Source organism: Cephus cinctus, unplaced genomic scaffold (genome assembly GCF_000341935.2).
Source record: "Cephus cinctus unplaced genomic scaffold, Ccin1 Ccin1_scaffold0215, whole genome shotgun sequence".
In the NCBI taxonomy this organism is placed as follows: domain Eukaryota; kingdom Metazoa; phylum Arthropoda; class Insecta; order Hymenoptera; family Cephidae; genus Cephus; species Cephus cinctus.
The window spans coordinates 3,008,135-3,035,226 of record NW_014332933.1 but is presented as its reverse complement, the minus strand read 5'-3'; the positions used below and the strand labels follow the sequence as shown (position 1 = coordinate 3,035,226).

Here is a 27,092-nt window from a genome sequence, read left to right as displayed (position 1 = left end):
ACTACTTAATCGATATATTAGCTGTAGAATATTTAATAATTCATCATTTTTCTATATTATGAGGTTTATATTATTGAAATTGATGATTTTGAAATTATAACAATAGTTTTAATATATCCGAGTGATTTGTGAATAGAGCTTAATTTGATGTGGCATGAAATAAACAATTTATCGAGAACTATCCATATTCCCGTTTCTAGTCAACAAAATGATGATTTTGGTATCACAAGTATTATCACGCCTTAACCTTAAGTTCTTTGTACCTTTAAATTAAATTTTAAAGTTGTAGGAATTTTTCAAAAATGCCGACCATCGGTGTAAAGCGAGATTTGCTTTTCAAAGCACTAGGAAAAGTATACAGTAAGAGATGATGATTAGTTGTTGTGCCTTAAATGCATGTTTTATATTTCCAGCATTGCTCTTAGTACCATATTGTCTATTTAATATTTAAAATTACAATAAAAATATAACATTTTAATATATATATATAATTTCAGCCGATGATGAATTTCAAAGTTTGTGTTTTCAATATGGATTGGAGCTAGATGAAGTGGTAAGAAATATTGGATCTATGGATTTGTATTCTATTTGTTAATCTTAATCAAGTAATTTATCATATTTGATACTCTACAGAGAATAGGCAATACTTCATATTATGTATTCATTATTCTTTAGACGACAGAAAAGCAAATGATCGCTAAAGAACAAGGATCGGAGCAAAGTATTGGTGCGTCAGAGGAAATAATCTATAGAATAGATATTCCAGCCAATCGATATGATCTACTGTGTTTGGAGGGCCTTGTTATTGGACTTCTCGTATTTGAGAACAAGTATTATAATTCCTTAATAATTTCACGGTTTCTCTATACAATTAGCAAAAGGGATGGAGTGATTTAAGATGTATCATTTTTATTTCAGAATACCGTTACCTCATTATATGGCAATAACTCCAAAAGCAGGAATACAACAAATTATCATAACAAAAAATGTATGTGTATAATTTCATTATTTCAGTGACGAATGATAAGATATAGACTTTTAACATTATTTTTACAGTGTGCTTCTGTTAGAGAACATATAGTTGGTGCTGTTCTACGTAATGTTACATTAACAAAAGATTCATATAACAGTTTCATTGATCTACAAGACAAGCTGCATCAAAATATATGTAGAAAACGTACTCTCGTATCAATTGGTACCCACGATTTAGATACAATTCATGGTCCATTTACTTATGATGCTATGCCACCGAAAGATGTCTTTTTCAAACCTCTTAATCAGGAAAAAGAATATACTGGTGAACAAATCATGGATCTATATGCTGTAAGTTTTTTCCCACTGATCCTGCTATATTTATTCAAAACTATTAGTATAATTAATACATGTTTCTCTTCCAGAATCATGCCCAGCTGAAGCAGTATTTACATATTATAAAGAATAGCCCATTTTATCCAGTGGTATATGATGCTAATGGTGTGGTTTTATCACTACCTCCGATTATTAATGGAGATCATTCAAAAATTACACTGAACACAAAGAATATTTTTATAGAATGTACTGCAACGGATCTCACAAAGGTAATAATCTATAGATATAATATTCTTTGAAAGTCACTTTCACTGTAAATGTTAAGAAAGTTCTAGATATAAAAATCCATCCCAGTTTCACTGTTATAATTTTAGGCAAAGATTGTTTTGGATAATTTAGTATGCGCATTCAGCCAGTATTGCAGTAAGAAATTTACGGTCGAATCCGTAGAAGTTGTTTATCCAAACAACAAGATATACATCTATCCAGAATTGAAGTATCGTACGGAAGAAATTAGTAGCAATAAAGCAGCTGGTTACATTGGAATAACGTAAGGACAATCTAACAAATAATCCACTGTAGTTACGGTAATAGAACATTAATAAGATTCGAAGAATTTAGAAGTATTGAAACTGCCTTAAATGAACATTACCAGTACAAGATACAAAATGCTGATTTGAGATGAGTCTATAACATGAATTACATCAATTAGTTTCTTTATGTGATACGTTCCTTGTTTGGAATGTTTACGATATACTATATAATAATGAACAACAGATCCCAATCCAGTATCACTAATTCAGGCAAACTCCAGAACAAGTGGCAAATTTACTTTCAAAAATGTGCCTCAAAACAGAGGTCAAAGGCCAGGATCGACTGCTGGTCCAGGTGCCTCCGACAAGGCACGATGTAATACACGCGTGTGACATCTATGAAGATATTGCTATTGCATATGGGTATAATAAAATAGAGAAAACTGTCCCACGCACGCCAACAATAGCTGAGGAGGTATTTACGCAATTTTTCTAAATAATATTACCTCGTGATGATCAAAGGGTGCATCGAGGAATCTATATATTTCATTGTAGTGTCCACTCAACAAGCTGTCTGACCAGCTACGCGAGGAGTTGGCACATGCTGGTTTCACAGAGGCATTAACTTTTTCATTGGTATGGCAAACATCCAACTAGTTCATCTGTGCTAATACATCCAATTCTACAGTGTTGCAATTAAGAATATTGTTTTAGTGTTCCCGCGAAGATGTTGCCGACAAGCTGGGTCATGACATTAAAAATGAACCTGCTGTACACATTTCAAATCCAAAGACTCTCGAATTTCAGGTAAATAAAATAGTTATCATATATAAATTGTCAAGTGTTAAACGAAAGCATTATCTGGACTGAGTCATTCTAGGTAGCACGTACAACACTTTTATCGGGTCTTCTGAAAACTATAGCAGCCAATAAGAAGATGCCTCTACCACAAAAATTGTTTGAAGTTTCCGATGTCGTATTACGCGATCCTACTGCTGATGTCGGTGCACGTAACGAAAGGCGTATCTGTGCTGTGAACTGCAATAAATCTGCAGGATTCGAAGTCATTCATGGTCTTTTGGATAGATTAATGCAATTACTTGAAGTACCTTGGAGTTCCAATAAGGACAACGAAGGTTATTATCTTCAACCAGCCGAAGGTAAGATATATACAGTAATGAACGTTATTCTTAAAAGCACAAGAATGATAAATTTTCATTATCTTTGCAGATCCCACTTATTTTCCACAGCGTTGCGCAGATATAGTAGTATTTGGAGAAGTGATTGGAAAGATGGGTGTATTGCATCCAAATGTGATTAATAAGTTTGAATTGCATTTACCGTGTTCTGCTCTGGAAATAAATATCGAGCGTTTGTTAGAATAAGGATGCTTTTCATAGCACCTCTGAATAAATCATATTTATTAAAGGCAAATTTACACCATCTGTAAACTTTTGTATCAAATTCAATAACTAAATAGTTAAATTTATTTCTTAATAATATACCAGTTATAAATAGTATTTCGAATATTTAAAGAAATCAAGGAAAATCCTGAAAGATAATAACAAATATGTTACTACAGTATTCTAATTTTTAACAAAACATCTCAAATATTTGCATTCACATTGTTTTCCTATTACCTAACGCATAAACTTTACTCCTAATACATTTCCATTTTTAAAATAGCTCGCCAGTCTCATCAACAAATGAGTATTCTAGACGGAATCGATCGAAAGATCGTAGTTCAATGTACACGTAGTGCACAATGAGATCGCAACAACTTTCGTCACCTCCTCGGAAACAAAGTCAAATTTGCATCCATATTATTGTCCATGACACAAGCATGAAAATTCAGTATTTCAAAGCGAGGCGCGAGGCGCATGAAAATTTCTGGAAAACGATAGAAGCGTTGTTGGGTAGAAGAAAGAAAGTTATAGCTCGAACATGACTAGACGAATGAATAATCGAAAAATTGAAGGAGAAGCAAAGGAAAGACCTTTAGAGCAGAGTAGAATGATAACAGCATTAACGAAGGATATAATTTCGGGAGAATAAAATTCAAATCTGCGAATAATATTTGCGCAGAGAGTATGGATCGCGCGGAGAGTATAGTTGAAGTTACGCGCCAACAGATAGCGACTGCGGTGAATCTTTCGAATGGCCGAGGAGGCATCCGGGACTCTCGCCGTCGGCCATAGTAGACATGGCGGGTGTTAGCTTACGTGAATGACGGCGATTGTGATAGAGATATTGCCGAAAATCAGTGTTCTATGTGTATTTCGCGGCACGGTAACGCTCGATTGGTGTCATATGATTCATCCGGAAGGTAAAAATGCAGAATGTAGCACAAGGAACAACCTCGGATAGCCAGAAGCACGAAAAAGCAAGCGTTCACCAGCACGACATTGGGAAAACGTCGTCGACTCCCCAGTCCTCGAACTCCAGCCCCACGAAGTCAGAGACCGAGACCTTCTCAGAGCTGCAGCCCCGCTTTATGACAGACTCGTCGGAGAGTGAGGAGGACAGCGTTTCAGAGGTAAACGGAACTTGCTGCTCGCCCCCGTGCCCAAGAGAAAGAGTGTCTTTATAGCAGCCCGTGAATCGCAAGCACGAGCCCTCGCATCCGACTTTGTGTTTGCCTACTTGTCTTCCTGTTTGCCTGCCTTTGCCACTGAGTCAGACAGTCTTTATAAAAAAATTCGCGAATGCGCTGAAACTATAGGTCATCCTTAGAACAAAGTGAATCCTTGCGTCGCGAACCTTCCCGTTGCTCTAGAGTACGCCTCTTGGCGTAGTTCGAGGATAGGTGGCGAGGCCTTGTCACCAACCTCGCGAAAGGGATTCGCTAAAACGGGCCACGAGTACGACGATTAGCCGTATTTCTTCTTTTTAGAGTCGCGATATATCTGCCAACAAGACAACGTCCCTCCTTGATCCAAGTGATATTTGCGCAGTGCGTCGTTGATACTCGCGAACCATCGAAACTTTGTCCCCATCGTTATACCAAGAGCAAATCTTCCCATTCACTTTAGGAGTGAATACCCCACCAGGGTAGATATGCGCGTAGCGCGGAGTGCGAGAAGTCAGGTTGCTGTCTCCGCTCTCCGTGACTAGTTGAGTTCGCATGGCCCTATAACATCACCACCAAACGGGACGCCCTTCCTTCTTATTACTCATTGCGCCTGATATATTTAACGAAAAAAAGCCCAAGGGAATTTCGCGCAGGGAACGTTATATAACCGGGATATATGCGTTAATAGCCAGTAGCGAGACGTCAGTGGAGTATGTATGTGCACAGCACCGCTGCAAGTGTCCCCCATCTTCTACCGAACTATGTACGGCGCACGTTATTTTTTCCTTTCTTTTCTTCTTCTTTCTCGCCATCTCTCAGCTTGTTTTTTATCTCTCTCTCTTTCTTTCTCTTTCGCACTCTTACTACATCCATTCTTCTTCCATTTTTCCTCAATTCCTCTACTTTTCTCAATTCAATTTTTGTTCCCTCTCCTTAGCATTGTATCCCGAAAACTCCGTGTACTTCTGCAGACAAATCTCAGTGTACCAGGACCCAGTTTCCTTGCCGTTAGCATCTCCATAGTCTTGCATCAAGTTCTGAACGCCACACACCTCACCTCTTTATCATCGCATATGAGCACGCCCATGCTTCTCAGTAGTCGACGACGTCGTTGAATGTCGTCGCCGTTTGTAAACGTGCTCGACCGGACACGTGTGTCTGTGCCTTTGTACCCGAGCGCAAGAGAGAGAGAATGAGAGGATGGGCTGTACGCATCGCAAGCATGAGAGCGTATCTGTACAGCAGCAATACTAGCGTGCGGCTAAGTCGGGGGGATAGATATGCGCCTGTGAAACGAGTCCCCGTTCAGCGTGAGAAATATAAGTGTATCCATTGGTGTCGGTTCTCTTTTCCCTGTAGCCGTGCGGTGCGCCACCGAGCGGATCTCATCGACGTCTGTAGAGAGAAGAGTGTATTTGATGTACCAGTGTACACTGCCATGCACTAGTGTACACTGGAGTGTAATAGTATTGTACATACTACTCGTGCACGTTCTTCGACGTCGTCGTCGTCGTGGTCGTGTCGTCGTCCGACGTCGACGTGGGGCCCATGCGTGTAAGTCTGCGTGGAAACCGTGAACGGAGCCACCATATTATTTGATATTGTACTGTGTAGCCAGCGAGCTCCTTAAGGTCTTACGGAATTTAAATTTAAGGACTTTGCAAGGATCGTCCAGAATAAGCGTATCCTATCCTGAGCGAACTGACACGCGATCCTTGTCTTACGTTCGGGTAGATGAAGGGCTTATTTTTCTCTTGTCCGATAGGTACGCGACCAATAACGAGGGAAGTGTCAGTTTCATCCAACTTGGAATGGCTGCACATTGTTCAAGCTCTGTGTTTCTAGCTGGCAGCCACAGCACCATTTGCTAGACGAGATACTACACTTTCACCTGTGTTGCACCTTAACATCAGCCGTGCCCCGTTGCTTATTCCGTTATTGTGCGAAAATAATGCTAGGGACTTCGACGTTTATACGTACTCTGTGCTTGACTGACGTTTTTCATCAGTATTTCGTGACGACTATTTGCTTGGGGTGAGGCTGCATCTCAGGACAGTTTATAGTGCACTTTGCGTACGTACGTTGTAATTGCCTCGGAATGAAGATTGTGCGGATATTTGAATTCGAAGTTACATTGTCTCTTTGTTAGCAATCGGAATTGTTTTACTTATTCGAGAATCGTCTTCGTTCTTGCGCTGGTAGGCATAACCTCAATTTTGGCGTTGCAACTTTATAACAAGGCGTCCGTTCACTGCCGTACGATGTTGTGTGCTTGATTATCAAATTATTTTTTCTCAAAAACAATGTACTGTGTTTATGTGTGACGGATGTTAATAAATAATAGTTTTTGTAGACTTGCACTACATAATATTCTCATATTTAAGCTGATTTCAGGGTATGAGACTTGATAAATTCTTAATTGATAAAACACATCAGAGACATTGTCTTTTATTTGTTTTTTACTTACTACATTCTTTTGTGGCTTTTTCAAATACTTTTTTATATTTTTGAATGATCAGTTCAAGTGTGGCTAATGGACACTTATGCTTCGTGATACTGTACGCTGCTCAAATATTTCAGTATTTCCTGGTGATCGTATCCTTCTTCACGTTTTATGAAATATGTGGCTTTAATTACTGATTTTGTCAACAAAATATTATTCTAAGGGAAGAAAACATTTTTTTTCTTGATTCTATGTTGATTCATATATTAATGGAGTACAAGGATGTTCTTTTTGTGTTATATTCAGTGATAGAGGTGCACGATGTCAAATTTAAATTATTAAAAATTGGCATTTTAGATTTCACATTAACCAATGCTTCGCAATTTGAAAATTACTGTTACTTTAATTTAAATATCCATATAATAAGTACCATTTATTATATTAAAAACTATAATGAGCAAGCTGTGATCAACAGTAGATTCCAACCTTACCTCTTATTACAAATGATCTAAGCAACATCAATTTACAAATATTTCACTGGAAAGGATTAAATCTTTAAACTTACTCGACTAACCTCAAAATTATGAATGAGCCATTTACAGCTATCAAATCCTAATTTAATTTGAATAATAAATGCGTGGTATCGTATCTTACTAGTATATTCTTCAGTACTAATGTCTGAATTACAGGTGGAGTGTTTTGCAATCGATCAAGCCGAGTTGGACGAGGATCATCATCCTGAGAACTCCAAATTTCTATTGACCTCGGAAGACCCGGAGCGATCGGTGGATCCCGAAACTCAGGCGCGCTTAGAGGCTCTTCTTGAAGCGGCTGGTATCGGCAAGTTGTCATCCGGTGATGGGAAGCACCTGGCCGATCACGAGGTGCTTCGTCGCTTGACGTCCAGCGTGTCCTGTGCTTTGGATGAGGCAGCAGCTGCGTTGACCCGTATGCGAAGCGATAACCCAAGAAGTCAGAACGAAAAGCGTTCCCTCGTGGAGGCTTGCACCGACGGCGACGTTGGTACTGTCAGGAAGCTCCTGACTGAAGGACGTAGTGTTCACGAAACCACCGAAGAAGGAGAGAGTTTGCTCTCTCTTGCTTGTTCAGCTGGCTATTACGAGCTCGCACAGGTTTGTCAGCAGTGTTGAAAAATACCTATGTTGAAAAACGAAAAAACGAATTACAAAACATTCATTGTTTCCCGAACTTGACAATATTTGGGATACACCTATCATTTATGAAGTTTCATTATTTCATTTCATATCGCCGGATAAAGATTAATATTTTTAGGTTCTTTGAGATCTAATAAGGAAAAGTTTATTTGAAGCTACAATTACCAACACATACATGGCTTCCGTCTTTATCAGGGTTATGCAAAGCATAGATTTTACTATTGTGGATTGTAGAATTATCTGGTTATATTTCTTTGTGTCAAAGAAAAAATATTACCGTCGCAAAGAGCTGGGTATTTTTTTAAACAATAAATTTATATGCGTTGCGTTTAATCGATGCCAACAGAATCACCAAATATAGATTAATCCAGCCGAAAACCAGCTGCAACTTCTTTCTGGATTACTTAAACAAACTTCTCAAATTACGCTATGATCATTGTCAACGGTATTTTTGAGTTATCTCCGAGTATGTCAAAACAGCTGGTTATATTATCTATCAGTTCCATTACTGTACACATTGGCCATGCTTCTTTCCTTTTTTGAATCATGTCTCTTGTTAATTATTATTCACTCCTATCAAACGAAGATCATAGTTTATGTTAAGCTAGCAAGGAATCGCTGAAAGGATATTAAAAAGAATTAGTATAAAATATTTATAATCAAATCGCGCTGTGTCAACCGCGAAATTTACGCATCTCGATTTCGATAAGTATCATCATAAAATGATCAATAAGTTTCCATCTGCGCGATACAAAAGTTTGACAGCTGTCAGCTGATATAGTTTTTTTTTTTCGTTTACATTTAAATGTCCATAAGACACTATTCAAAGTAACAACCTCAATCGCGTTATTTCATTGAATACAGGTTCTTCTGGCAATGAGTGCCAACGTGGAAGACCGTGGCATCAAAGGGGATTGTACCCCTTTGATGGAGGCTGCCAGTGCAGGCCATGTGGACATTGTAAGCTTACTTATAGCACACGGAGCTGATGTTAACGCTCAATCTACGTCAGGTAAGCGATGACGTACATGCAACGTCCAGACTCCCGAAGAGTCAAACCTAGAACATCTACTAGAAATACTATGAATTATTGCAGGTAATACTCCTCTGATGTACGGGTGCGCTGGTGGTCATGAAGAAGTTGTCAGGGTACTTTTGGAAGCTGGTGCTAACGTAGAAGACCACAATGAGAATGGTCATACGCCATTGATGGAAGCGGCCAGTGCTGGACACGTTCCTGTGGCTAAAATCTTATTGGAGCATGGCGCTGGCATTAATACTCATTCCAATGAATTCAAGGAGTCTGCTTTAACGTTGGCCTGCTATAAAGGTCATTTGGATATGGTACGATTTTTATTGGAAGCCGGCGCAGATCAGGTAACACATCCCGACATACATTAATAGTCCTCGGTAACTTCTTAGTAACTCGCTCGACATTTACCTTGACTTATTAGTACGTTTTCCCCGTGTAGGAGCATAAAACTGATGAGATGCACACAGCACTCATGGAAGCGTCTATGGATGGTCATGTAGAAGTTGCCCGGTTACTATTGGACTCTGGTGCGCATGTTAATATGCCAACGGATAGCTTTGAATCGCCGTTGACACTGGCAGCGTGCGGAGGCCATGTAGATCTGGCGATGCTTCTCATTGAAAGAGGAGCTAATATTGAGGAGGTCAATGATGAAGGTTACACCCCCTTGATGGAAGCGGCAAGGGAAGGTCACGAAGAGATGGTTGCTTTACTTTTGAGTCAAGGTAATCTTTTAGTATTTCATTTTTGTATGGGGTTGTCATAATTTTAAAAATCCTGTTTGATGCGATAACTATAAGGCTTTGTGTGCTTCAGGGGCGATCATCAATGCCCAAACGGAGGAGACTCAAGAGACAGCTCTCACGTTGGCTTGCTGTGGAGGTTTCCTAGAAGTTGCAGACTTCCTGATAAAAGCAGGAGCGGACATTGAAATGGGTGCCTCCACACCTCTCATGGAAGCAGCCCAAGAAGGACATTTAGATCTTGTTCGATATTTACTTGAGTCCGCGGCCGACGTCCATGCCCAGACTCAAACTGGTGATACGGCTTTAACATATGCTTGCGAGAATGGCCATACAGATGTCGCCGATCTTCTCCTGCAATTTGGCGCAGACCTGGTATGTAATTTCTAATGTATTTTTATATGAATATTTTTATTTTGATTTACAAGCAGAGATTAATGGATGTTGGTTATTTCTTATTACAGGAGCACGAGTCGGAAGGAGGTAGAACTCCTCTGATGAAGGCTTGCAGGGCTGGTCACCTATGCACGGTACAATTTCTCATATCTAAGGATGCGGACGTCAATCGGCCGACGACAAACAATGACCATACACCTCTTTCGCTCGCCTGTGCTGGAGGACATCTCGCTGTCGTTGAACTTCTTCTTGCACAGACTGCCGATCCATTCCATAAGCTAAAGGTATATTATCGACTCACGATCTTTTGGTCGATGAGGTAAAACAAATGAGCCGCTTCTCATTTACGTTTTGAAATACTTTTAATTTGCATAGGATAACTCTACGATGCTAATAGAGGCAGCCAAGGGTGGACACACCAGTGTTGTCCAAATTTTACTAGATTATCCTCACAGCATCATGATGAGCACACCGCATAACGGTGCACCGGCGCCAATGTTGTTGCCTCAACAGCAGCAACCGCAACAACAGCAGCAGCAGCAACCACAGCAACAACAAACACAACAACAACAGAATATTGCTCATCAACAGCATGTGCCTCATCAGCAACAGCCGCCTACCCAACAACAGCAACAACAACCACCGCAGCAACAAACCACCGAACAACCCCAAACTCAAAACCTTCAACCTAAACATAACACCCAGAAATCATTGCTCAGGAAGAATCGTTCAGTTCCCATGATGCCGGATATGAGTCTAACCTCCGCTGAAGCGCAGCAGGTTCGCACGCAACCCGCGGGCGAGTCCGTCGCTACCACCAAGGATGACACGAATATCCTCGATAAAGGCAGCGGGGGTTTTACTAGCCTTTCCGAACCTAACATTAGCCTTAGCCCTGCACCAGCGCCGACACCAGCACCGGCCACCTCCGAGAGTCGGAAGAATGCTAGGCAAGAGCAGATTCTCCATAAACAACAAATTCTTGAGGAACTGCAGGTGCGTTTTTTTCGAAATCGATTTATTGACAGCTCAATCATATTAGAAATTTTGGTAAAAATAAATCATCCACTTCAATCTCACCAGCTGATCATTTGGGTGTTAATTCTTTCTAGAGGGTAGAACGCGAGCTTCAGATCAAGGGCGCGGGTCACCTGTTCTTAGGTTCTGCTGGTACGGCTACGGATTCAATTGGAATTGTGCAGCAGCAACAACAGCCGCAGCAGCAGCAACAACCGTCGCAGCAACAACTCCCGCAGCAGTTGCAACCACCCCAACAAGACTCCACGGAACCAATCACGCCATTGCCAGGCATGCTCAATATTGACCTACCTGCACAATCAGTTGAAGCTTCTCATGGTATGCTTTTACTTGCTTCTAAATTTTGTAATCTCTCGAAGCCAGCAGTGAGTGTAAGCGTTACATTTTTTTTTTCAAGGGCTAGTATGTAGTTCTCCGGACTTGCTAGAAGAACTTATGAGCTCCGAAGAGAACGAGACGAGTCCTACAGCAGCATTAATCTCTTCGCAAGTTTATGCCGCTTTTCTCGAGGGCAGGAAAATTGGTCTGCAATCGTGTTTACGAAAGGAGCAGGAGGCTTTACACCGAGGCTCTGCCATTGTAGAATCAATTACTACCGTGACTGACATTCGACCAATGACTCCACCACTCCCTCTCGCGCTCTCTTCAATTCCTGTAACGTCCGTTGTAACCCTAACCACTTCAAATACATCATCGACAACAACCCCAAGTCCTCCCAGTGTCTCGACGCCTCCGACCGTCACGACCGTATCCCAACCCATAACTGCGAGCAGTGACGTAAGTCAGAATACTGCTATAAGTGATCGGCCAAAAGCAAAGCCTGTGTCTAAGAAGGAGGGTAAGAACATTCGGAAAGCAGCATCAGGAATGGCTGGCGGCAAATTACAACAACAACAAGCAGCGTTGATAGCTGGTTTCCAACAACAGTATCAGCAGAAACAGCGACAACAAGTCTACCAGGTTCAGCAGGTCCACCACCTGCAGCAGGTCAACCAACAACTGCAACTGCAATTGGATCAGGCTCAGGTTTGTTGGAATACAACTTCTTGCTTTCTCTTCAAATTGTCTTAATTTTATTTTGTAGAATTTATCGAAAATTCAATACACAGATCATTACATTTATTGTCTGCTACGTGGGATGTTTTTACTATGTCTGTACAGGTGCAGCAACAGCAACAGCAGCAACAACAACAACAGCAACAGCAACAAGGTGCTGATGCCAGTGGGAGTGGCGGAGGTGGTATACTTGTACCCAGTCAACAAATAGCTCACACCCATTCAACCCATAATCATCGTCGACATGCGCAGGTACGATATATACAATACCTTCATAAGTTTCTGCAGACTCATATGTGGTACAATATAATACACACTTTTTTTTTTAATCTATTTTTCCTTGTTTAATACATTTGTTGCTACTCTGTTCTGTTTATTTTCAAATATTTAATCTATCATAAATAGATTTCACGAGTGTAACGCTATCCTGACTTTCCGAAAGTATTGTCTTTCTTTATCTTATAAATGTTTAGCTTATTGGCCGTTCTGAAGATCGTGCGATACTAACTATAACATTCTGGAGCAGTTAGTATGCAAGACACTAGACAGTTCGTTGAATATATTATTGTTTTAACACTTTGCACGAACATTAATTTTCAAGATAATAAATCACTTTCACTTCTGGATGTCTTCCTGTTGTGTGTAGGCACCGCTTGAAAGAAATCTTCAGGAGTTGGAGCCACGTTTGGCCATGTTTTATCTACAAGGACGTTTGGACGTTATGAAGCACCGAGCATTGGAAGAAAGTAGGCAAATTCCTATTGACGATGTTGCCGAAATTTTTGAGTCTATTAGTTTTGATGATGTATCTAATGGTAAATGTATAATCTTACAGAATTTGAAGTATATCGAATATTGAAAATATCTGTATTACGGTCGATGGGTTCATTGTATGTAACTTCTTGTTTTTTTTTTACATTTACCAGTAGCCGAAAATCAAGAAAAGCTCGAAATGAAAAAATTGGAAGTGTCTGGTAGTAAAGAGCAACAACCACAGCAGCAACAACAACAACAGCAGCAGCAGCAGCTTCCGCCACATCATCAACAGCAACCGCAGCCACAACTACCTACACAGCAGCAGCAACCGCCCCAGCCACAACCGCAACAGCAACAGCAGCCTCAGCCTCAGCCTCAGCTTCAGGCTCAGGTTCAGGTTCAGCCTCCGCCGCCGTCCCAACAACAGGACCCAACACCGCAGCAACAGCAGCAGCAGCTACTGCAACAACAATCTGGCCAGGTAATTTAGCGTACTGATTTGATTTCAATTATCTAGAGTATCTTTCTTTGAGCTATCAAACTCGATTTCTTATACCCGTACGCATAATTGTATAACCTCAGGTAACTAGTGCGGGTGTACAAATTCAAACGGACATATCCGGAGGCTTACAGCCAGCAAGTAGGCAGGCCATACAAGATCAAATATTGAACGAACGAATGATGGAATTTCAGCAAGGTTTTCGAGTTGCGCAAAGTATTTGCAGTGGTCTTTTCCAGCCGCAACTGCTTTCACAGCCTTCTCAATTGGGTTAGTACCATTACTTTTATATAAAGTTAAAAAAAAATGTTTAAATTAAAAATTCCTGAGGGAACTAACAAGTTGCTTCATATCCGTTGTCTTCTTTCTTCAGCATTTCCGGCTCAAACATTACCAGCTGTTACGGAAGCTACTGAAGTAATAGACACTCTACCTCAACCTTCCAATGGCTATGCCCAGTCCACTGCATGCAGTACCCATCAGGTCCAAGTAGCAACTCAGACTCAAGCGCCGGCAGCAACAGTTGCTGCCTCCATAGTAGCACCTGATAAGAAACAAGTATGTACCGCACCACCTGCTGGGAAAGGAAAGAAATCGAGGTATCCTCTGCTTTCCCAGCAGCAATCTTGTCAACAGCAAACAACTTCCACTGCCCAGCAACAGGGGGCTAATTTCCCAGCCCAAAATTATCAACTGGATCCAGCTGCAGGTAAGTTAACCTTACGCCGTAGTAGCAATTAATGTATCGGCCTTTGATACGAGTTGCTATATGATATTCACATTAAATAGAGGATAGAATCAAAAATTCCTTCGAGGCATACCATTCTCATTCGAAATTTATTTTATCTTAGTTGCTGGTCAATATACAACCGGTGTTTCGACAGTTGGAGCTTATGCAGCAAATCAAGTTCCACCAGCTCCATTTTCCTGCATGGATGTTGACTCCGAGACGGATAGTAATCATGACACTGCCCTAACATTGGCATGTGCCGGTGGCCACGAGGAACTCGTCGAGCTTCTCCTGAGTCGCGGTGCTGATATCGGTAAGTACAGTATACCTAGGCCTATATCTTTTTGATCAATTACAAATATGCTGTTTCACATCCTCGTTCACAGAGCACAGAGATAAGAAAGGTTTTACCCCGCTGATTCTGGCGGCAACAGCCGGACATCAGAAAGTCGTGGAGATACTTCTTAATCATGGTGCCGATATCGAAGCACAATCTGAGCGCACGAAGGATACGCCCTTATCCCTTGCATGCAGCGGAGGAAGGTACGAAGTAGTGGAGCTATTACTTAACAGAGGTGCAAACAAGGAACATCGGAATGTCTCCGATTATACTCCACTGAGTCTGGCAGCATCCGGTGGCTACGTCAACATCATAAAGCTATTGCTTAGCCATGGCGCTGAGATTAATTCCCGAACTGGTTCCAAATTGGGCATCTCTCCCCTCATGCTCGCCGCCATGAACGGCCATACCGGTAAGAGACTGATTCTATTCCAATATCTCTAGGGATTGTTCTCAAATTACGAACAGACTTACGAACGTGCTTGTCATACGTCTCAATCGCATTCTTTATATTTTAGCCGCAGTTAAATTGTTGCTGGATATGGGTAGTGACATCAATGCACAGATTGAAACGAACCGCAACACTGCGCTGACCCTCGCATGTTTCCAAGGCAGGCACGAGGTCGTCAGTCTTTTACTCGACCGCAAAGCCAACGTAGAACATCGAGCTAAGGTATGAAATTTTTTCTGTTTTAACATCAATGTAGATCACGTCTCTCTTTTTTCTTATAGAAGTCACGGTATCATTTGCCTAATACTCCCATTGACTTCTTATTCGTGTAGACGGGGCTGACACCTTTGATGGAGGCTGCTAGCGGTGGTTACGTCGAGGTAGGACGAGTATTACTTACCAAAGGTGCGGATGTCAACGCTACACCTGTTCCTTCATCCCGAGACACTGCCCTCACCATTGCTGCCGATAAGGGCCACTGCCGTTTTGTAGAGTTGCTACTGTCAAGGTAAGGACTCGAGCTTATTAGGGCTATAAGTTAGGTAGAGCCACCATAATTGATATTTAACTTGGCTTTCAGGGGTACGCAAGTTGAAGTGAAGAACAAGAAAGGGAATAGTCCACTGTGGCTAGCCGCTAATGGAGGTCACCTTAATGTTGTGGATTTACTATATCATGCTGGCGCGGATATTGATTCGCAAGATAATCGAAAGGTTTGATTATACGTGCTTCTCTTTCTATGTTCTATTGCTCGATCCATTACGTGATCCTAACTGAGAACGAATAATTGTTTCTACCTTTTTAAGTACATTTTGATTGTTTTCTCATTTTTAAATTTTATTACAGGTGTCTTGCTTGATGGCTGCATTTCGCAAGGGTCATATAAAGGTTGTCAAGTGGATGGTGAATCATGTAACGCAATTCCCAAGCGATCAAGAAATGACCAGGTACATAGCCACCGTCAGCGATAAAGAACTCCTGGAGAAGTGTCACGAGTGCGTTAAAATAATAAGGGCAGCCAAGGAGACTCAGGCCGCCAAGGCGAATAAGAATGCAACGATACTTTTGGAAGAATTAGACATGGAGAAGACAAGAGAGGAATCGAAGAAGGCGGCAGCTGCGCGACGACGTGAGCGCAAGAAAAAGAAGAAACTCGAGAAGAAGGAGGAGAAACGAAAACTCCACGAGGAAACGAAGAAATACGAAACGATCTACGAGGATAAGGAAGAAAACGGTAAGAAGTCTGGTGACGAAGATGACGACAGAGGAGACGACAGCGAGCAAGAGGCTGGGGACAATTTAGAGAAAATGGAGAATGCACCATCTCCGGTGAATAGAAGTCCCGAGGATCTTGACAAGGAGGAAGGCGACAGCGGTATCGATGCTAACAGCCAGGGTAGCTGCAGTAGCAACGACGTCAAGACTCGTGAGAAAAAGAAAGAAAAGAAAAAGAAGAAAAGTAGTAGTCCAAGCAACAACGAAAAAGAAACATCTCCTCATCGATCACCAAAAGCGGTATTAACGCCCAGTTCGAATTTATCTCAAAGTACGACGGTCACTGCTACTAAATCGCAGAACACCAGCACCGAGAAGTAAGTGAATTCTCTCAAGTTTTTTTTTTGTCTATCTATCAGTCGGTGACGATAATTTATAATGCTTGTTCATCCTCACCTATCTTCTCTAGGAGAACGTTATCCAACGTTACCAATACGGTGTCCACCTCTTCGAGCTCCTCTGTCTCGAGCACTAGAGCAGCTACCGCAGCGGCAGTCAGCTCTAGCGAACGGAAACATAAGGGGCAGCTAGTTTTTGAATCGTCGAGGCATCCTGCAGACAGGGAAGACTTCGAGGCTACCGGTAACGAGACGTATATGCCTGGCAAGGGAAAGAAATCATACAGCAATCAATACGATAGCGATTCGTTAAATACATCTGTGAAATCAAACAGTTCTACAAGTCCAAAGCAAGGTGGAAAACGCGAAGAAGGCTGGAAGGAAGTAGTGCGAAAGTAAGAATTCTTAATACTAAATTTTTTGTGTGTTTACTGTATTACTTGCTGTCTAGCTCATTGCTGATGGATAAGGTGTGGTTGTGTGGAATGATTGATGATTAATTAATCGAGCCAATTCTTTCATGCACCACTTTGCGGCATTGAAAAATATTCACGTGCACCTCATAACACTTTTCATTAATCTGGCGATAGTACTGTCATGTGAATCATTATTATTACTTTAAAGAAATTATGAAAAAACTAAACTGATCTATTTACATTTCACTAGGGGCCAATCCGATGATTCAGGCAGGTTCATGAACTCACCATTCCGTTCAAAGAAAGTGTCAGTACCACCGAATGCTATCAGTCGAGTCATTGGCAGGGGTGGCAGTAACATAAATGCTATACGCGGAGCAACTGGTGCGCATATCGAGGTGGAGAAGCAAAGTAAATGCCAGGGTGAAAGAATTATCACGATAAAGTACGTACAATCTTGATTTTACATAAGATAAAGTGCTTTGTTCTCAACGAAATTCTTGGATCTTCGTCCTGTGAATCTTGAATACAGCTTCTGCTTTAAGGATCGCTAATAATAAACATAAAAGCACTTTCTCGTTTCCTATATTTCGTGTATATTACTTTTGCAGAGGGTCATCCGATGCTACCAGACAAGCTCACACGCTCATAGCTGCTCTCATCAAAGATCCTGATGTTGATATTCTCCAAATGCTTCCGAAATCAAAGCTACCCGTTGTTACAAACTCATCCTGGGACAAAGCTATCCCGACTATCGCCGTAAGTTATCTACAGTGTAATTGTAAGATCTTCTGTTCTTGTTTTTCATGTTCATCGTCTTTTCTTTCCTCCTCTGGTTGACCTCATAGAAACGCTTGTTACATGAGCATCAAATTATATGTCCTCAGGCAACGAAGGCGAAGGTGGGATCAGTAAATAAACCACCTAGTCTGGTGTCCAGTGCCACAGGCTCACAAGTCAACAAATCTGGATACACTTCAGGAATTTCATCGATGGGTCAACTGGTGCCTATCCGTTCCTCAGCTACAGTGAAAATCACTGGCGCTTATCCGGCACCTCTGCCACGAGCTACTGCCCCAAGACTAGTTGCCGCTGGTAAGAAACTATACAAAACTATAATGAAATTGAATACACTTTGTTAAAATTATTTTTTCAATGATCTTACATGACCAGTATTATTATTAGAGATAAATCAAGATTTTCTCCCTGTCATTCGTTAAGAGTACTGTTGCATATTTTAAACGCACAAGTTTCTATCGAAAAACGTAATAGAGACGCGTTGAGAGAATGGACAAAATTTTTATTTCACGTCATTATCGTTAAGAAATGATACTAATGTATTTTTCTACATCATAGCCGAGAAACGAGCACAGGCAGCAGCCGCGGCCCAGATGGCTTCTGCGTCGAATACGAAAACGACAATGTCGTACACGAGCGTAATAATGACAGCGGGACGTGCGACGAAGATCGTCTCCACGAGCACGACCCAGACATTCGCTGCTAAACTATCCGAGATCACTGCGTCGACTCACACCTCGACAACTGTCATGCAGTCTTCTCACTCTGCAGGAAATAAGCAAAAATCTCAAGCCAACACTGTAACTGTAATGTCATCCACGGCTCCAGCTACGCCTCAAACTTCACCCCAGCAAGCCGTGACCAGCACATCGCCAAAGCACTGCCGACCACTGCCTACCTTGTCAGCTCCGCCGACGATGCCCTCGCATTATTCTGGAAAATCAACTTACTCGCCTGGCTCGAACGGAGCGAATTCTACTATTGGTCCTGTCGTCTCGAACGGGTCTGAAAGTACTGTAGTGTCTACGTCAGCTAGTTCTGTCCGCGTGACACCCTCGCCACCAGCTGTCTCACAGCTCCCAACTATTCAGCAACAGCAGCAGCAGCAGCAACAGCACATGCGCAGCTCTACCCCTATAGCACCCGTTATGCAGGAACAGCAGCAGCAACAGTCTAGCAACACTCCCTTGGAATATTCTCTGTTTAACGATACGTTTACAAAGGTAACTCAGCAGTCGATGTGGGGTGGCCGAGAGAACGAATCTCAGAAGGGTATGAATTTCGCGACGGTGGCTGGTGGTGGTGTCTCGGTGAATACCTCTGGAGCATCGTCGAACAAGTTCATCGATAGCGTTCCCCCGCAGGTTAGTAAATTTTCCACTTTTAATTTACTGACGATTTAAGGTGCTGGACCCTACAGCGGCGTACTTATATGACTGTTTTTGATCTCGATACAGGTGGATGCCTCGAAGGCTCCTGGTTACAGAGGAACTGCCATGTGTTCCCCGGTCTCGAGTAAATCGAGTGGCACAAATAGCGCACCAGGAAGTACTATAGGTCGTGGTGTATCGCCTTCCGCGGTACATAATCCAATACAGCCACCGCAGTATCAATCATCTGTAAATTACAACGAACATCCGCTTCCCAATAAGCCACCCTCGAGCCTCGCTGTAGCACGTCCGTTGATGCCACAACAGAATATGGAAATGGGGGCTGGCATGACACCATTCAATAGGCCAGTATTTCAGGGCGATCTTAGCTCTAGAAATAACCCGGGTCATCAGCCCCACGTCATGCCGTCCACTTCCCAGCCGACGCTCGACGTCGGTCTCTTCAAGGGAAACAATAGCGGCTACGAGCATCCTAACGTTAACTCTAATCTTCTGAAAATGGTACCGAACGAAGGTCAACCTGGTCATCCTCTGTTACCTTTTCATCCTCATATACAAAATTTTGCTCAGACAATGGCACAATCGCCATCGGTCAATACGACAGTCAGTATGTCCAGACTAAATCCCAGGGCACCTGATTTCTCCAGCTCTCTTCATTTAAACAACAAACCGCAAGTGACGATGTTCAATGCTGGAACTGGTATTCATCCCAATATGTTTGCCACTGTCCCGGCACCGCCGCCATCCGCAATACAATCTAATAACTTGGCAATGGTGGGAAATTTCCCATTGGGAAAGTACCAAGCACCATCTCGCGGTACGCCTAACACTAATATCTCAACAAACGGTCAGACACGATGGCCATTCGCACCACCTCACAACAGTTATCCTCCTCATCAAGATCCTATGATGGGTCAGATCAGTTTCTCGAATCATCTGGCAACAATGACTGGTCAGCCGGGAGGTATCGATCTAATAAGCGGTTTAGAAAATGGTGGTTCACCTGCTATGTCTCCCTCGTCGTCGGCGCAGGTCGCTCAGGAAATGAATCAACTTAAAATCGAGGATCGCAAAGTCCCACGACCAATCGGCACCGAGAGGGCGTGGAAAAATTATTCAGCTGGCATGGGACCAGGTGGTGATGCGGATTCCATGAATTGGATGCTTAACAACGAAAAATTTGTTGGATCTTGGGCCAGTCTTGCACCTGGAATGGATAGACATCAAATGTATCGCTCGAATGCTTCATTTAATCGCATGTCCAATGTGGATGCTGAACTTCATCAGATGGTAGAGTCTACCTTCCAAGTAAGCTTATACTCATTACTTCTGGTAGAAATTTTATACAAATACAATTTAACAACCTCCATCGAATGTTTTTCAGGGTCATTTGGACAATCAACAACCTTACCCTAATGGAAGTGCAGCTGCGCTCTCTCTGATGCCAGGATTAGCCCTATTGCCTGGACAATTTGGATCTGCAGGATTACCGGAATTGCCTCCAAACGAATCTGCGAAAATGGAACCACCAGCGTGGGGAATGTCTGACGCCGTACCAGACAAACAACATCCGGTAAGTTTTTCAATTTGTTTTTAATCAATACAAAAACACTCAGAAACTTTTGATCTCGCTACACCGTCGTCAACCTTACTTAAATATTTTTCTAAGTAGTCTATAAGTATTCACTCTAGCACACTCCCAATATTTCTTCGTTAACACAGAAAATTAATATTGTTTTTATTTATCAAAGTAGTAGACAATCAATTATGCATAACGCCGTTAAACTCCAATAACTTCAATAATTATAATATAAAGATCGGAACAACCCTGACGGGGATCGTGAATCAGGCCACGTCTTTATCTACTAAACCTACTATATTATTATAACCTTGCTTTCAGGGATGGAATAAATGGAGCCATTAAAATGGAAGAGCCTTTCATCGACACACAGCTTTCCTCGTATTACCTTGGACGAGAATGACGAACCTGGAATACAAAAAATAGTAGTAGATGAAACTGGCATACGAAAAACCGTTGTTTCTAGACACTACATAAATTACAATACTACCTATATTCATTGACACACAGATCCATATTACTTATCATGCTAGGTGATAAGATGGTAAATCCTTACTACAATTTATTGCTATTATCTATTATACATATTCGATACCAGTAATTAATGAACACGGTGCCTGTTGATTAATGCAGGAACACCAGAGCTATGGATAATCGATTTGAGTGACGCGTTTGGTGGACGTCGACCTTACGTCATATCCGTTCTCTCTTGATCCTTTGATAGTCACACGTACCTTATCAAAGCTAATCGATAATTGATATGCTGATGATGGTGACTGTGTCATTCTGCCATTGGGATGGTCTCTACCTATCTGTCTAACTTAAATAACCTATGATACTTGCCAGACTCGTCACAATAAATTCAGATATCATAATTATGTCGCCTTTGGCTTCTCTAGTAGCGATGTTTTGCACAACAGCTCTTTAATCAGTGATTGACTGTTTCATCATGATCAGTAAAGCAACAAAAAAAAAACACGTAACCTATAAATTTCTTTCTTTTTTTTTCGACTTATTTATGTTGAGAGTACCTATTATGAAATATCTATTACTATTTGCTATAAGAATGATATAACAAAAACAATTTGAAATACTATGAATATACCATGATTATGTAAATAATTGACTTTGTCATGAAATTCCGATTACTTCCAACGCTGCGAAGGGAGACCGAAGGGGGCGAACTTTCTTTTAAGTTCGATAGACTTTTCTTCTTCCCAGCCGTCGCGATTATTACAATTGCTCCTTTCCTCCCACCGCCGCGTGCCATTTTCTTACTGATAAAAAAGAAATTCGTCTCATTCTTGTACTCTTCCATCTTTATCACGTTTTACATAAGCGTCATGGTTGCTTGACTCTCACGATTATCATCATCATTCACGCGTACGATGAAGCTGTTTATCGCTTTCTTTCCTTACTCAAGTAATATCTTTCTTCGTCAATCACACTTCTGACCAGGGTCACACAAATCACACATTTTTCCTCAGACACTGATCTCGCGTGGTAATCTCTGTTTTTCGTTAATATTTTTTTCTTTCTACTTCAACCACCTAGATAAATATTGAACTCGGGTTAACGCCGTCTACTTTGTATAACACAGCTTTACACAAATTTAACGCTAGATCCTCGAATACCAAGAAAAACTCGAAAGCAATTATTACAAGCCATCTTCGAAGGTTTCATGCTCGGCATGTAGTGTAAGCGATTCTTGTTACCGTTATTATACAATATTTCACAAGGGACGAAGTACTTGTACCCGGAGTAAGGAAGAAAGAAGTCAGACTCTAAGGTCGCGCGGATAGCTGTAAAGCCCACTAGAGGAAAAGACAAAAATGAGAGAAAGGAGATATCCTCTAAGGTCGAAAGCGATGACACGTGTATATGGGATGACGCGCAATTAATTAATTAATAAAGACGATGCCTGACGTTAAATGTTCCTCGAGATGTCTTATCGTCAATCATCCGCTGCTAAGACATACGATAACACGTTTATACTAATGTTCATCTAATGAAAAAGGGACTCCGAGGGGATGACTATACTGAAGCACACACAGATATAAATATATATAACCCATAGGGATATCTTTAACGAGTATGAAAAAAGAAAAGAAAAAACACGTTAAACGAAGCGGAAGAACAAAAGCAGAACCACCAGTCTCCTTCATTTTGTAATATCACCGTGAAAATTAGTATACAGGCGTTTGTAGTAAGTATTTTTTATGGAGAAAACAGCGAAAGAGAGAAAATGGAAAAAAAAGACAGACTTACTGAACGACGGTCACAGCGAGATACGCGTTTACGTATGGGCAAGCACACAGAACTGTTGCGAGGAGAATAGAAATAATTCTCGAAATTCGACTTTGAAGTAATCGTTGGGAAAAGTTATTGCGCAACGACGGATTGTGTTATCGATATAATATATATATTGTACCGAAAACTATTCGGGTCAATGAATAACTATTTCATTGTTAAGAGGGCAGAGCGAGCCGCCGACACAGCATATAATTTTGTGCATCCTTAGCTAGAGTACTATATATATCTATATATTTTACGTGTATATATATATATATATATATAATACTATTATGGCTATGGTGGTAATAACGTTTATTATTATATTATGGATTATTATTACAACACACGTAAATATAGAGACGATATATAGAGAAAAGAAAAAAAAAGTCTACTTTTACTGCTCTTGGCTTGAGCGGTAGTAATGAATTACTATGTACACTATGCAGTCGATTATATATATATATATACACGTATATATATATATATATATATATATATATAATGTTCATTTATATTGAACATTTGGGAATCTTGCATCAATCGCGTGGGGATTTTAGCAAGTGTTCAATGCGTATAGCGACACGACGACGCTGTAATTGAAACGGTTCCCAAATAATGTGACTCAATCTTTTTCATTTTTTTTTCATTTCACTTCGGCTCGTGGAAAATCATATACGAGCGCCCTTTGATGTGTATTCCAGGGAGCGCTTCAATTATTCTCGATATGAATGGTACATTGTTATAATTTAAAGCCTATTTTCAAATTTGATTTATGATAACTGCGATATATGATATAAAACTATTATATGACATATAACAATAAAGCAAATAAATGAATATAAATGTCGGGAGTGGATGATTCATATATGTATATATGTATTGTGTGACTATATATATATATGACTCGGAGAGACTTTTTGAAATGATTTAGGTGATTGAGGATTGTTTGCGATGAAATTACATTTCTTTATTTTACTTTCGGTGTTTGGTTTTAAGTGTGGAATTATAAGCGTGCACGCAGAGTAGGTCCATCCTTAGATTATACGCATGAATCATCATCATCGTCATTATTGATCAAAGTTGTAAGAAACAGACAATCACGAAATTATTGAGTTTTTTTTAAATTTAAGGTTGATAATCGGCCCTTTGTACTATATTTGTGAATTTTTATATCCTGGATATATCTTTGCGCTTGTCTATTGGGATGATCTTTTTTTGAGATAATTATAAGCTAGCAATGTGTCGGATATAAATAACGTACTCTTGAGTTATTCTCATTCTTAATATAGCTTGTGAGCAGTTTGAAATTCCAACGGGTCGAATAACCGGTGGAAATTTACCGCTCATCGAATTAGGACGGCGCTGAGTGACGGATTTCTTTGTTACTAAAATTCGCGTCTCTCTTTGTTGTTTGTGCTTGTTTCCGGTGGAGAGAATTGTAATATAGTCCTGGGCTCGCGCGGAAAGTTATCGACCTATGTAGAAGGTGTCAGGAGTAATTGGATTCGCAAGAAGGAGCGAGAGTTCAAATTCGCCTTTGGAACACGCCGTCGGCGATTCCTTCGGTGAACAAGTGGACATTCTCGGATGAGTGCTTTACTGCAATCCTTTCCAGATGTATGTGAACGCAGTTTTCTCCATAGGAATTTCTCCTGCGGGGCCGTCATCTGGTTGTTTATGGCACGCGATTTGCCTGCAAGGTCTCGGTCGTTGGCATTTTCCCACTTTTTGTTTCCCTATTCTCGGGTGACTTTTAGTCGTGAAATCGACATTATCTACTTGCATCTGGTTTGAATTCGCGCTTATCATTAGTACTATTTCGAATTTCCAGGTGGCGTCGAGGTAACTTTACGTTACAAAATTCTTAATATGGTGCCGTCTATCGGTGATTACTGATATTAGAGTTACTTTGGATGTTTACCGAATCGCTTTCTTGCAGTTCGAGCTTAAAGTTTGTATGCTGGCAGTTTGTTTTTGACAGCTGTCTTTGTATGAAATCTAATGGAATCGTTACTATATTTGCGGGGACGGATTTTTGCCTTTGCCTTTGTAGTGTAGTTTATTTTTTTTCGTAGATTACTTCCTACCGGTAGGAATTTATTGTTTTACGTATTGTGCTTTTGACGTAATGTTGAATCAAAATCATCCAATTTTGAACTCTATTGATACTTATATAGAACCTCTTTTGAAACGAGTGCTACAAACTCAAAGACTAGGTAAGACAGTTTTTTTTTAAATTATTAAGTCGTTTTGTGTTTAGAATTTTGTTGCTTTATTGGCTTCTAAATATTTTTGTTTTAGGAGTATGCTGTGGTACTATAGAACTGAACTCTATAAGCTCCAGCTGTGGAAAGGCTAAGGCAGATCGTTTTAATTTGTCTATACCGTATGCAGGCCAGAGTCTGAATTGGAGCATTTTATTCGATTCGCAATGTCCAGATTTAGGACCAGATTTTATGTTCAGTGATGAGACATTTTTAGCTGATCCGGATGCTGATACTTTAGCCACTCATGTTCCTAGTCTTGCTAAATGGAATCCTACCGATGCGAATTCCTTACTTAGGGTTCTCAGTGAGCTCTTTTGGTATTACAAGAAACATCAAGTATGCAAAATTTATATTATATTCAAAATTTATCATTGATAGATTGATAAAATTAATATTGTAATTGTCATATTCCTCTTTCAGATAGATCTACTTGAGAAACAAGGTGACAGATTACAATTAGAATACAGTACACTGGTTGGAGAAACAGAAATATGTGCAGAAGATGTAGAAATGATTTTATTACCATCCGGTACCAGACCAACAGAAGCACGTTTCCTTATTAGAATGGCAATGGATTTCTCTCAGTTACCAGCACGCAGCAATCAATCCAGAAATGATGCTGCTATGCTACTGGTTACCTTTCATGGTCAAGATTGGAATCACATAATCCCACAGCTTTATCTTTCAAAAAGTTTGGAGGAAGCATTTGGTGGTCCATCTGCACTTCACATACCGCCATTTCCACCAGACAAATATTTAATGGATTACGTACCAGAGGTTAAGAAATTTATAAGTGAAAAGGTATATTCAATGTCATTACGATTTCTTGATCCAAAATTTATTTGAAAAAACTACCTAATAATTTTTTTTCATAATCCAGATAAACTTTCTCGCCCTATGCTTTGAGAGGAAGAAGAGCTTTGTCACCGTATTGCTGTTACTACAACGTGGTAGCATCGTCGAATACGATGCTATAGAGTTTAGTTATATCTCTATCTTACTGGAGCACCGTGACTTTTATTTCCTGGTTCACTTCAGGCTTCCTCCTGCGTTTCCAAAGGAGCAGCCATTTATAACACTGCAATCCGTATATCACATGACATCTCAGGGTAAACTATACAGTCAAATTGTTGAAGACTTCCCATTCAGTCCTCGTTGGGAACCCCTGCAAATGGTTACCAAAGCACTGGCACATATTATAGATAACGAGGTTCAAAAGTTTCAGACAAACTCCATAAGGAGCAGCCACTTCTAATTTTTCTACTTTATGATATCAATTTATTACTTGTTACACGGTCACACTTTATACATATAAACTTTTTGATAATTCTACTGTATACGGTATTTTCTGTTTCTAATCATAATTCCTTTCCGTATCGTTTTATTCGTATTTTTCCTAGGGTGATGTAAGATGTCACCAAATGTCCAGTGAGTACAGTAATTCTGTCTTAATTTTAACTATAAAATATTATTTTCAATATCGGAGTAATCAAGAGGAGACAGAAATTTGATTCGACTTGTATTATATTACTGATCTATGTAAAGTTTGTAAATGATTTGTTTAAAAAGAAGCATAATGTATATATAACATAGGCCTTTCTCAGCTAAATCTTCATTTATTATTCAATTATATAATACGATGTCTTGAAAGGTTGTTTTG

At 40.6% G+C, this 27,092-nt stretch overlaps 3 protein-coding genes across 12 annotated transcripts; all 3 read left to right on the top strand.

Annotated features, from left to right (window-relative positions):
• Positions 1-202: 202 nt before the first annotated feature.
• Positions 203-3,361, top strand: LOC107265098 (phenylalanine--tRNA ligase beta subunit). The gene is made up of 12 exons (XM_015734150.2): positions 203-360; positions 498-553; positions 676-830; positions 919-988; positions 1,057-1,323; positions 1,398-1,577; positions 1,683-1,858; positions 2,112-2,316; positions 2,397-2,477; positions 2,556-2,648; positions 2,722-3,001; positions 3,072-3,361. The coding sequence occupies exons 1-12, from the start codon at positions 303-305 to the stop codon at positions 3,224-3,226; spliced, it is 1,776 nt and encodes a 591-aa protein (XP_015589636.1). The 5' UTR covers positions 203-302; the 3' UTR covers positions 3,227-3,361.
• A 382-nt stretch (positions 3,362-3,743) lies between these two features.
• LOC107265096 (ankyrin repeat and KH domain-containing protein 1) lies at positions 3,744-23,116 on the top strand. Of its 10 annotated transcripts, XM_025082431.1 has the most exons (31): positions 4,242-4,377; positions 5,351-5,967; positions 6,179-6,447; positions 7,546-7,989; positions 8,896-9,043; positions 9,128-9,408; positions 9,504-9,789; positions 9,881-10,182; positions 10,272-10,487; positions 10,579-11,199; positions 11,316-11,559; positions 11,639-12,267; positions 12,403-12,549; positions 12,944-13,112; positions 13,224-13,534; positions 13,636-13,822; positions 13,926-14,261; positions 14,404-14,595; positions 14,669-15,034; positions 15,141-15,295; positions 15,406-15,581; positions 15,654-15,786; positions 15,920-16,665; positions 16,758-17,081; positions 17,353-17,547; positions 17,714-17,861; positions 17,990-18,197; positions 18,459-19,264; positions 19,358-20,599; positions 20,676-20,864; positions 21,192-23,116. In XM_025082431.1, the coding sequence occupies exons 4-31, from the start codon at positions 7,807-7,809 to the stop codon at positions 21,213-21,215; spliced, it is 8,964 nt and encodes a 2,987-aa protein (XP_024938199.1). In that variant the 5' UTR covers positions 4,242-4,377; positions 5,351-5,967; positions 6,179-6,447; positions 7,546-7,806; the 3' UTR covers positions 21,216-23,116. The 10 variants fall into 10 exon arrangements, with proteins under 10 accessions (XP_015589628.1, XP_015589629.1, XP_015589631.1 ...); XM_015734143.2 differs by lacking the exons at positions 5,351-5,967; positions 6,179-6,447 and having other exon boundaries at positions 3,745-4,377; positions 13,926-14,110; positions 14,174-14,261; XM_025082429.1 differs by lacking the exon at positions 6,179-6,447.
• Positions 23,117-24,359: 1,243 nt separating this feature from the next.
• Positions 24,360-27,086, top strand: LOC107265099 (BRISC and BRCA1-A complex member 2-like). The gene is made up of 4 exons (XM_025082468.1): positions 24,360-25,381; positions 25,467-25,768; positions 25,853-26,233; positions 26,313-27,086. Exons 1-4 carry the CDS (start codon positions 25,294-25,296, stop codon positions 26,685-26,687), a joined length of 1,146 nt encoding a protein of 381 aa, XP_024938236.1. The 5' UTR covers positions 24,360-25,293; the 3' UTR covers positions 26,688-27,086.
• Positions 27,087-27,092: the final 6 nt, after the last annotated feature.

Coding starts and splice junctions, on each gene's coding strand:
- LOC107265099 (XM_025082468.1), top strand. CDS start 25,294: ATGTTGAATCAAAATCATCCAATTTTGAACTCTATTGATACTTATATA. Junction 25,382..25,466: donor GCTACAAACTCAAAGACTAG/GTAAGACAGTTT, acceptor TTTTTGTTTTAG/GAGTATGCTGTGGTACTATA. Junction 26,234..26,312: donor AGAAATTTATAAGTGAAAAG/GTATATTCAATG, acceptor TTCATAATCCAG/ATAAACTTTCTCGCCCTATG.
- LOC107265098 (XM_015734150.2), top strand. CDS start 303: ATGCCGACCATCGGTGTAAAGCGAGATTTGCTTTTCAAAGCACTAGGA. Junction 989..1,056: donor AAATTATCATAACAAAAAAT/GTATGTGTATAA, acceptor TTATTTTTACAG/TGTGCTTCTGTTAGAGAACA. Junction 2,649..2,721: donor CAAAGACTCTCGAATTTCAG/GTAAATAAAATA, acceptor GAGTCATTCTAG/GTAGCACGTACAACACTTTT.
- LOC107265096 (XM_015734141.2), top strand. CDS start 4,174: ATGCAGAATGTAGCACAAGGAACAACCTCGGATAGCCAGAAGCACGAA. Junction 13,113..13,223: donor TTTTGATGATGTATCTAATG/GTAAATGTATAA, acceptor TACATTTACCAG/TAGCCGAAAATCAAGAAAAG. Junction 17,082..17,352: donor TGGAAGGAAGTAGTGCGAAA/GTAAGAATTCTT, acceptor ACATTTCACTAG/GGGCCAATCCGATGATTCAG.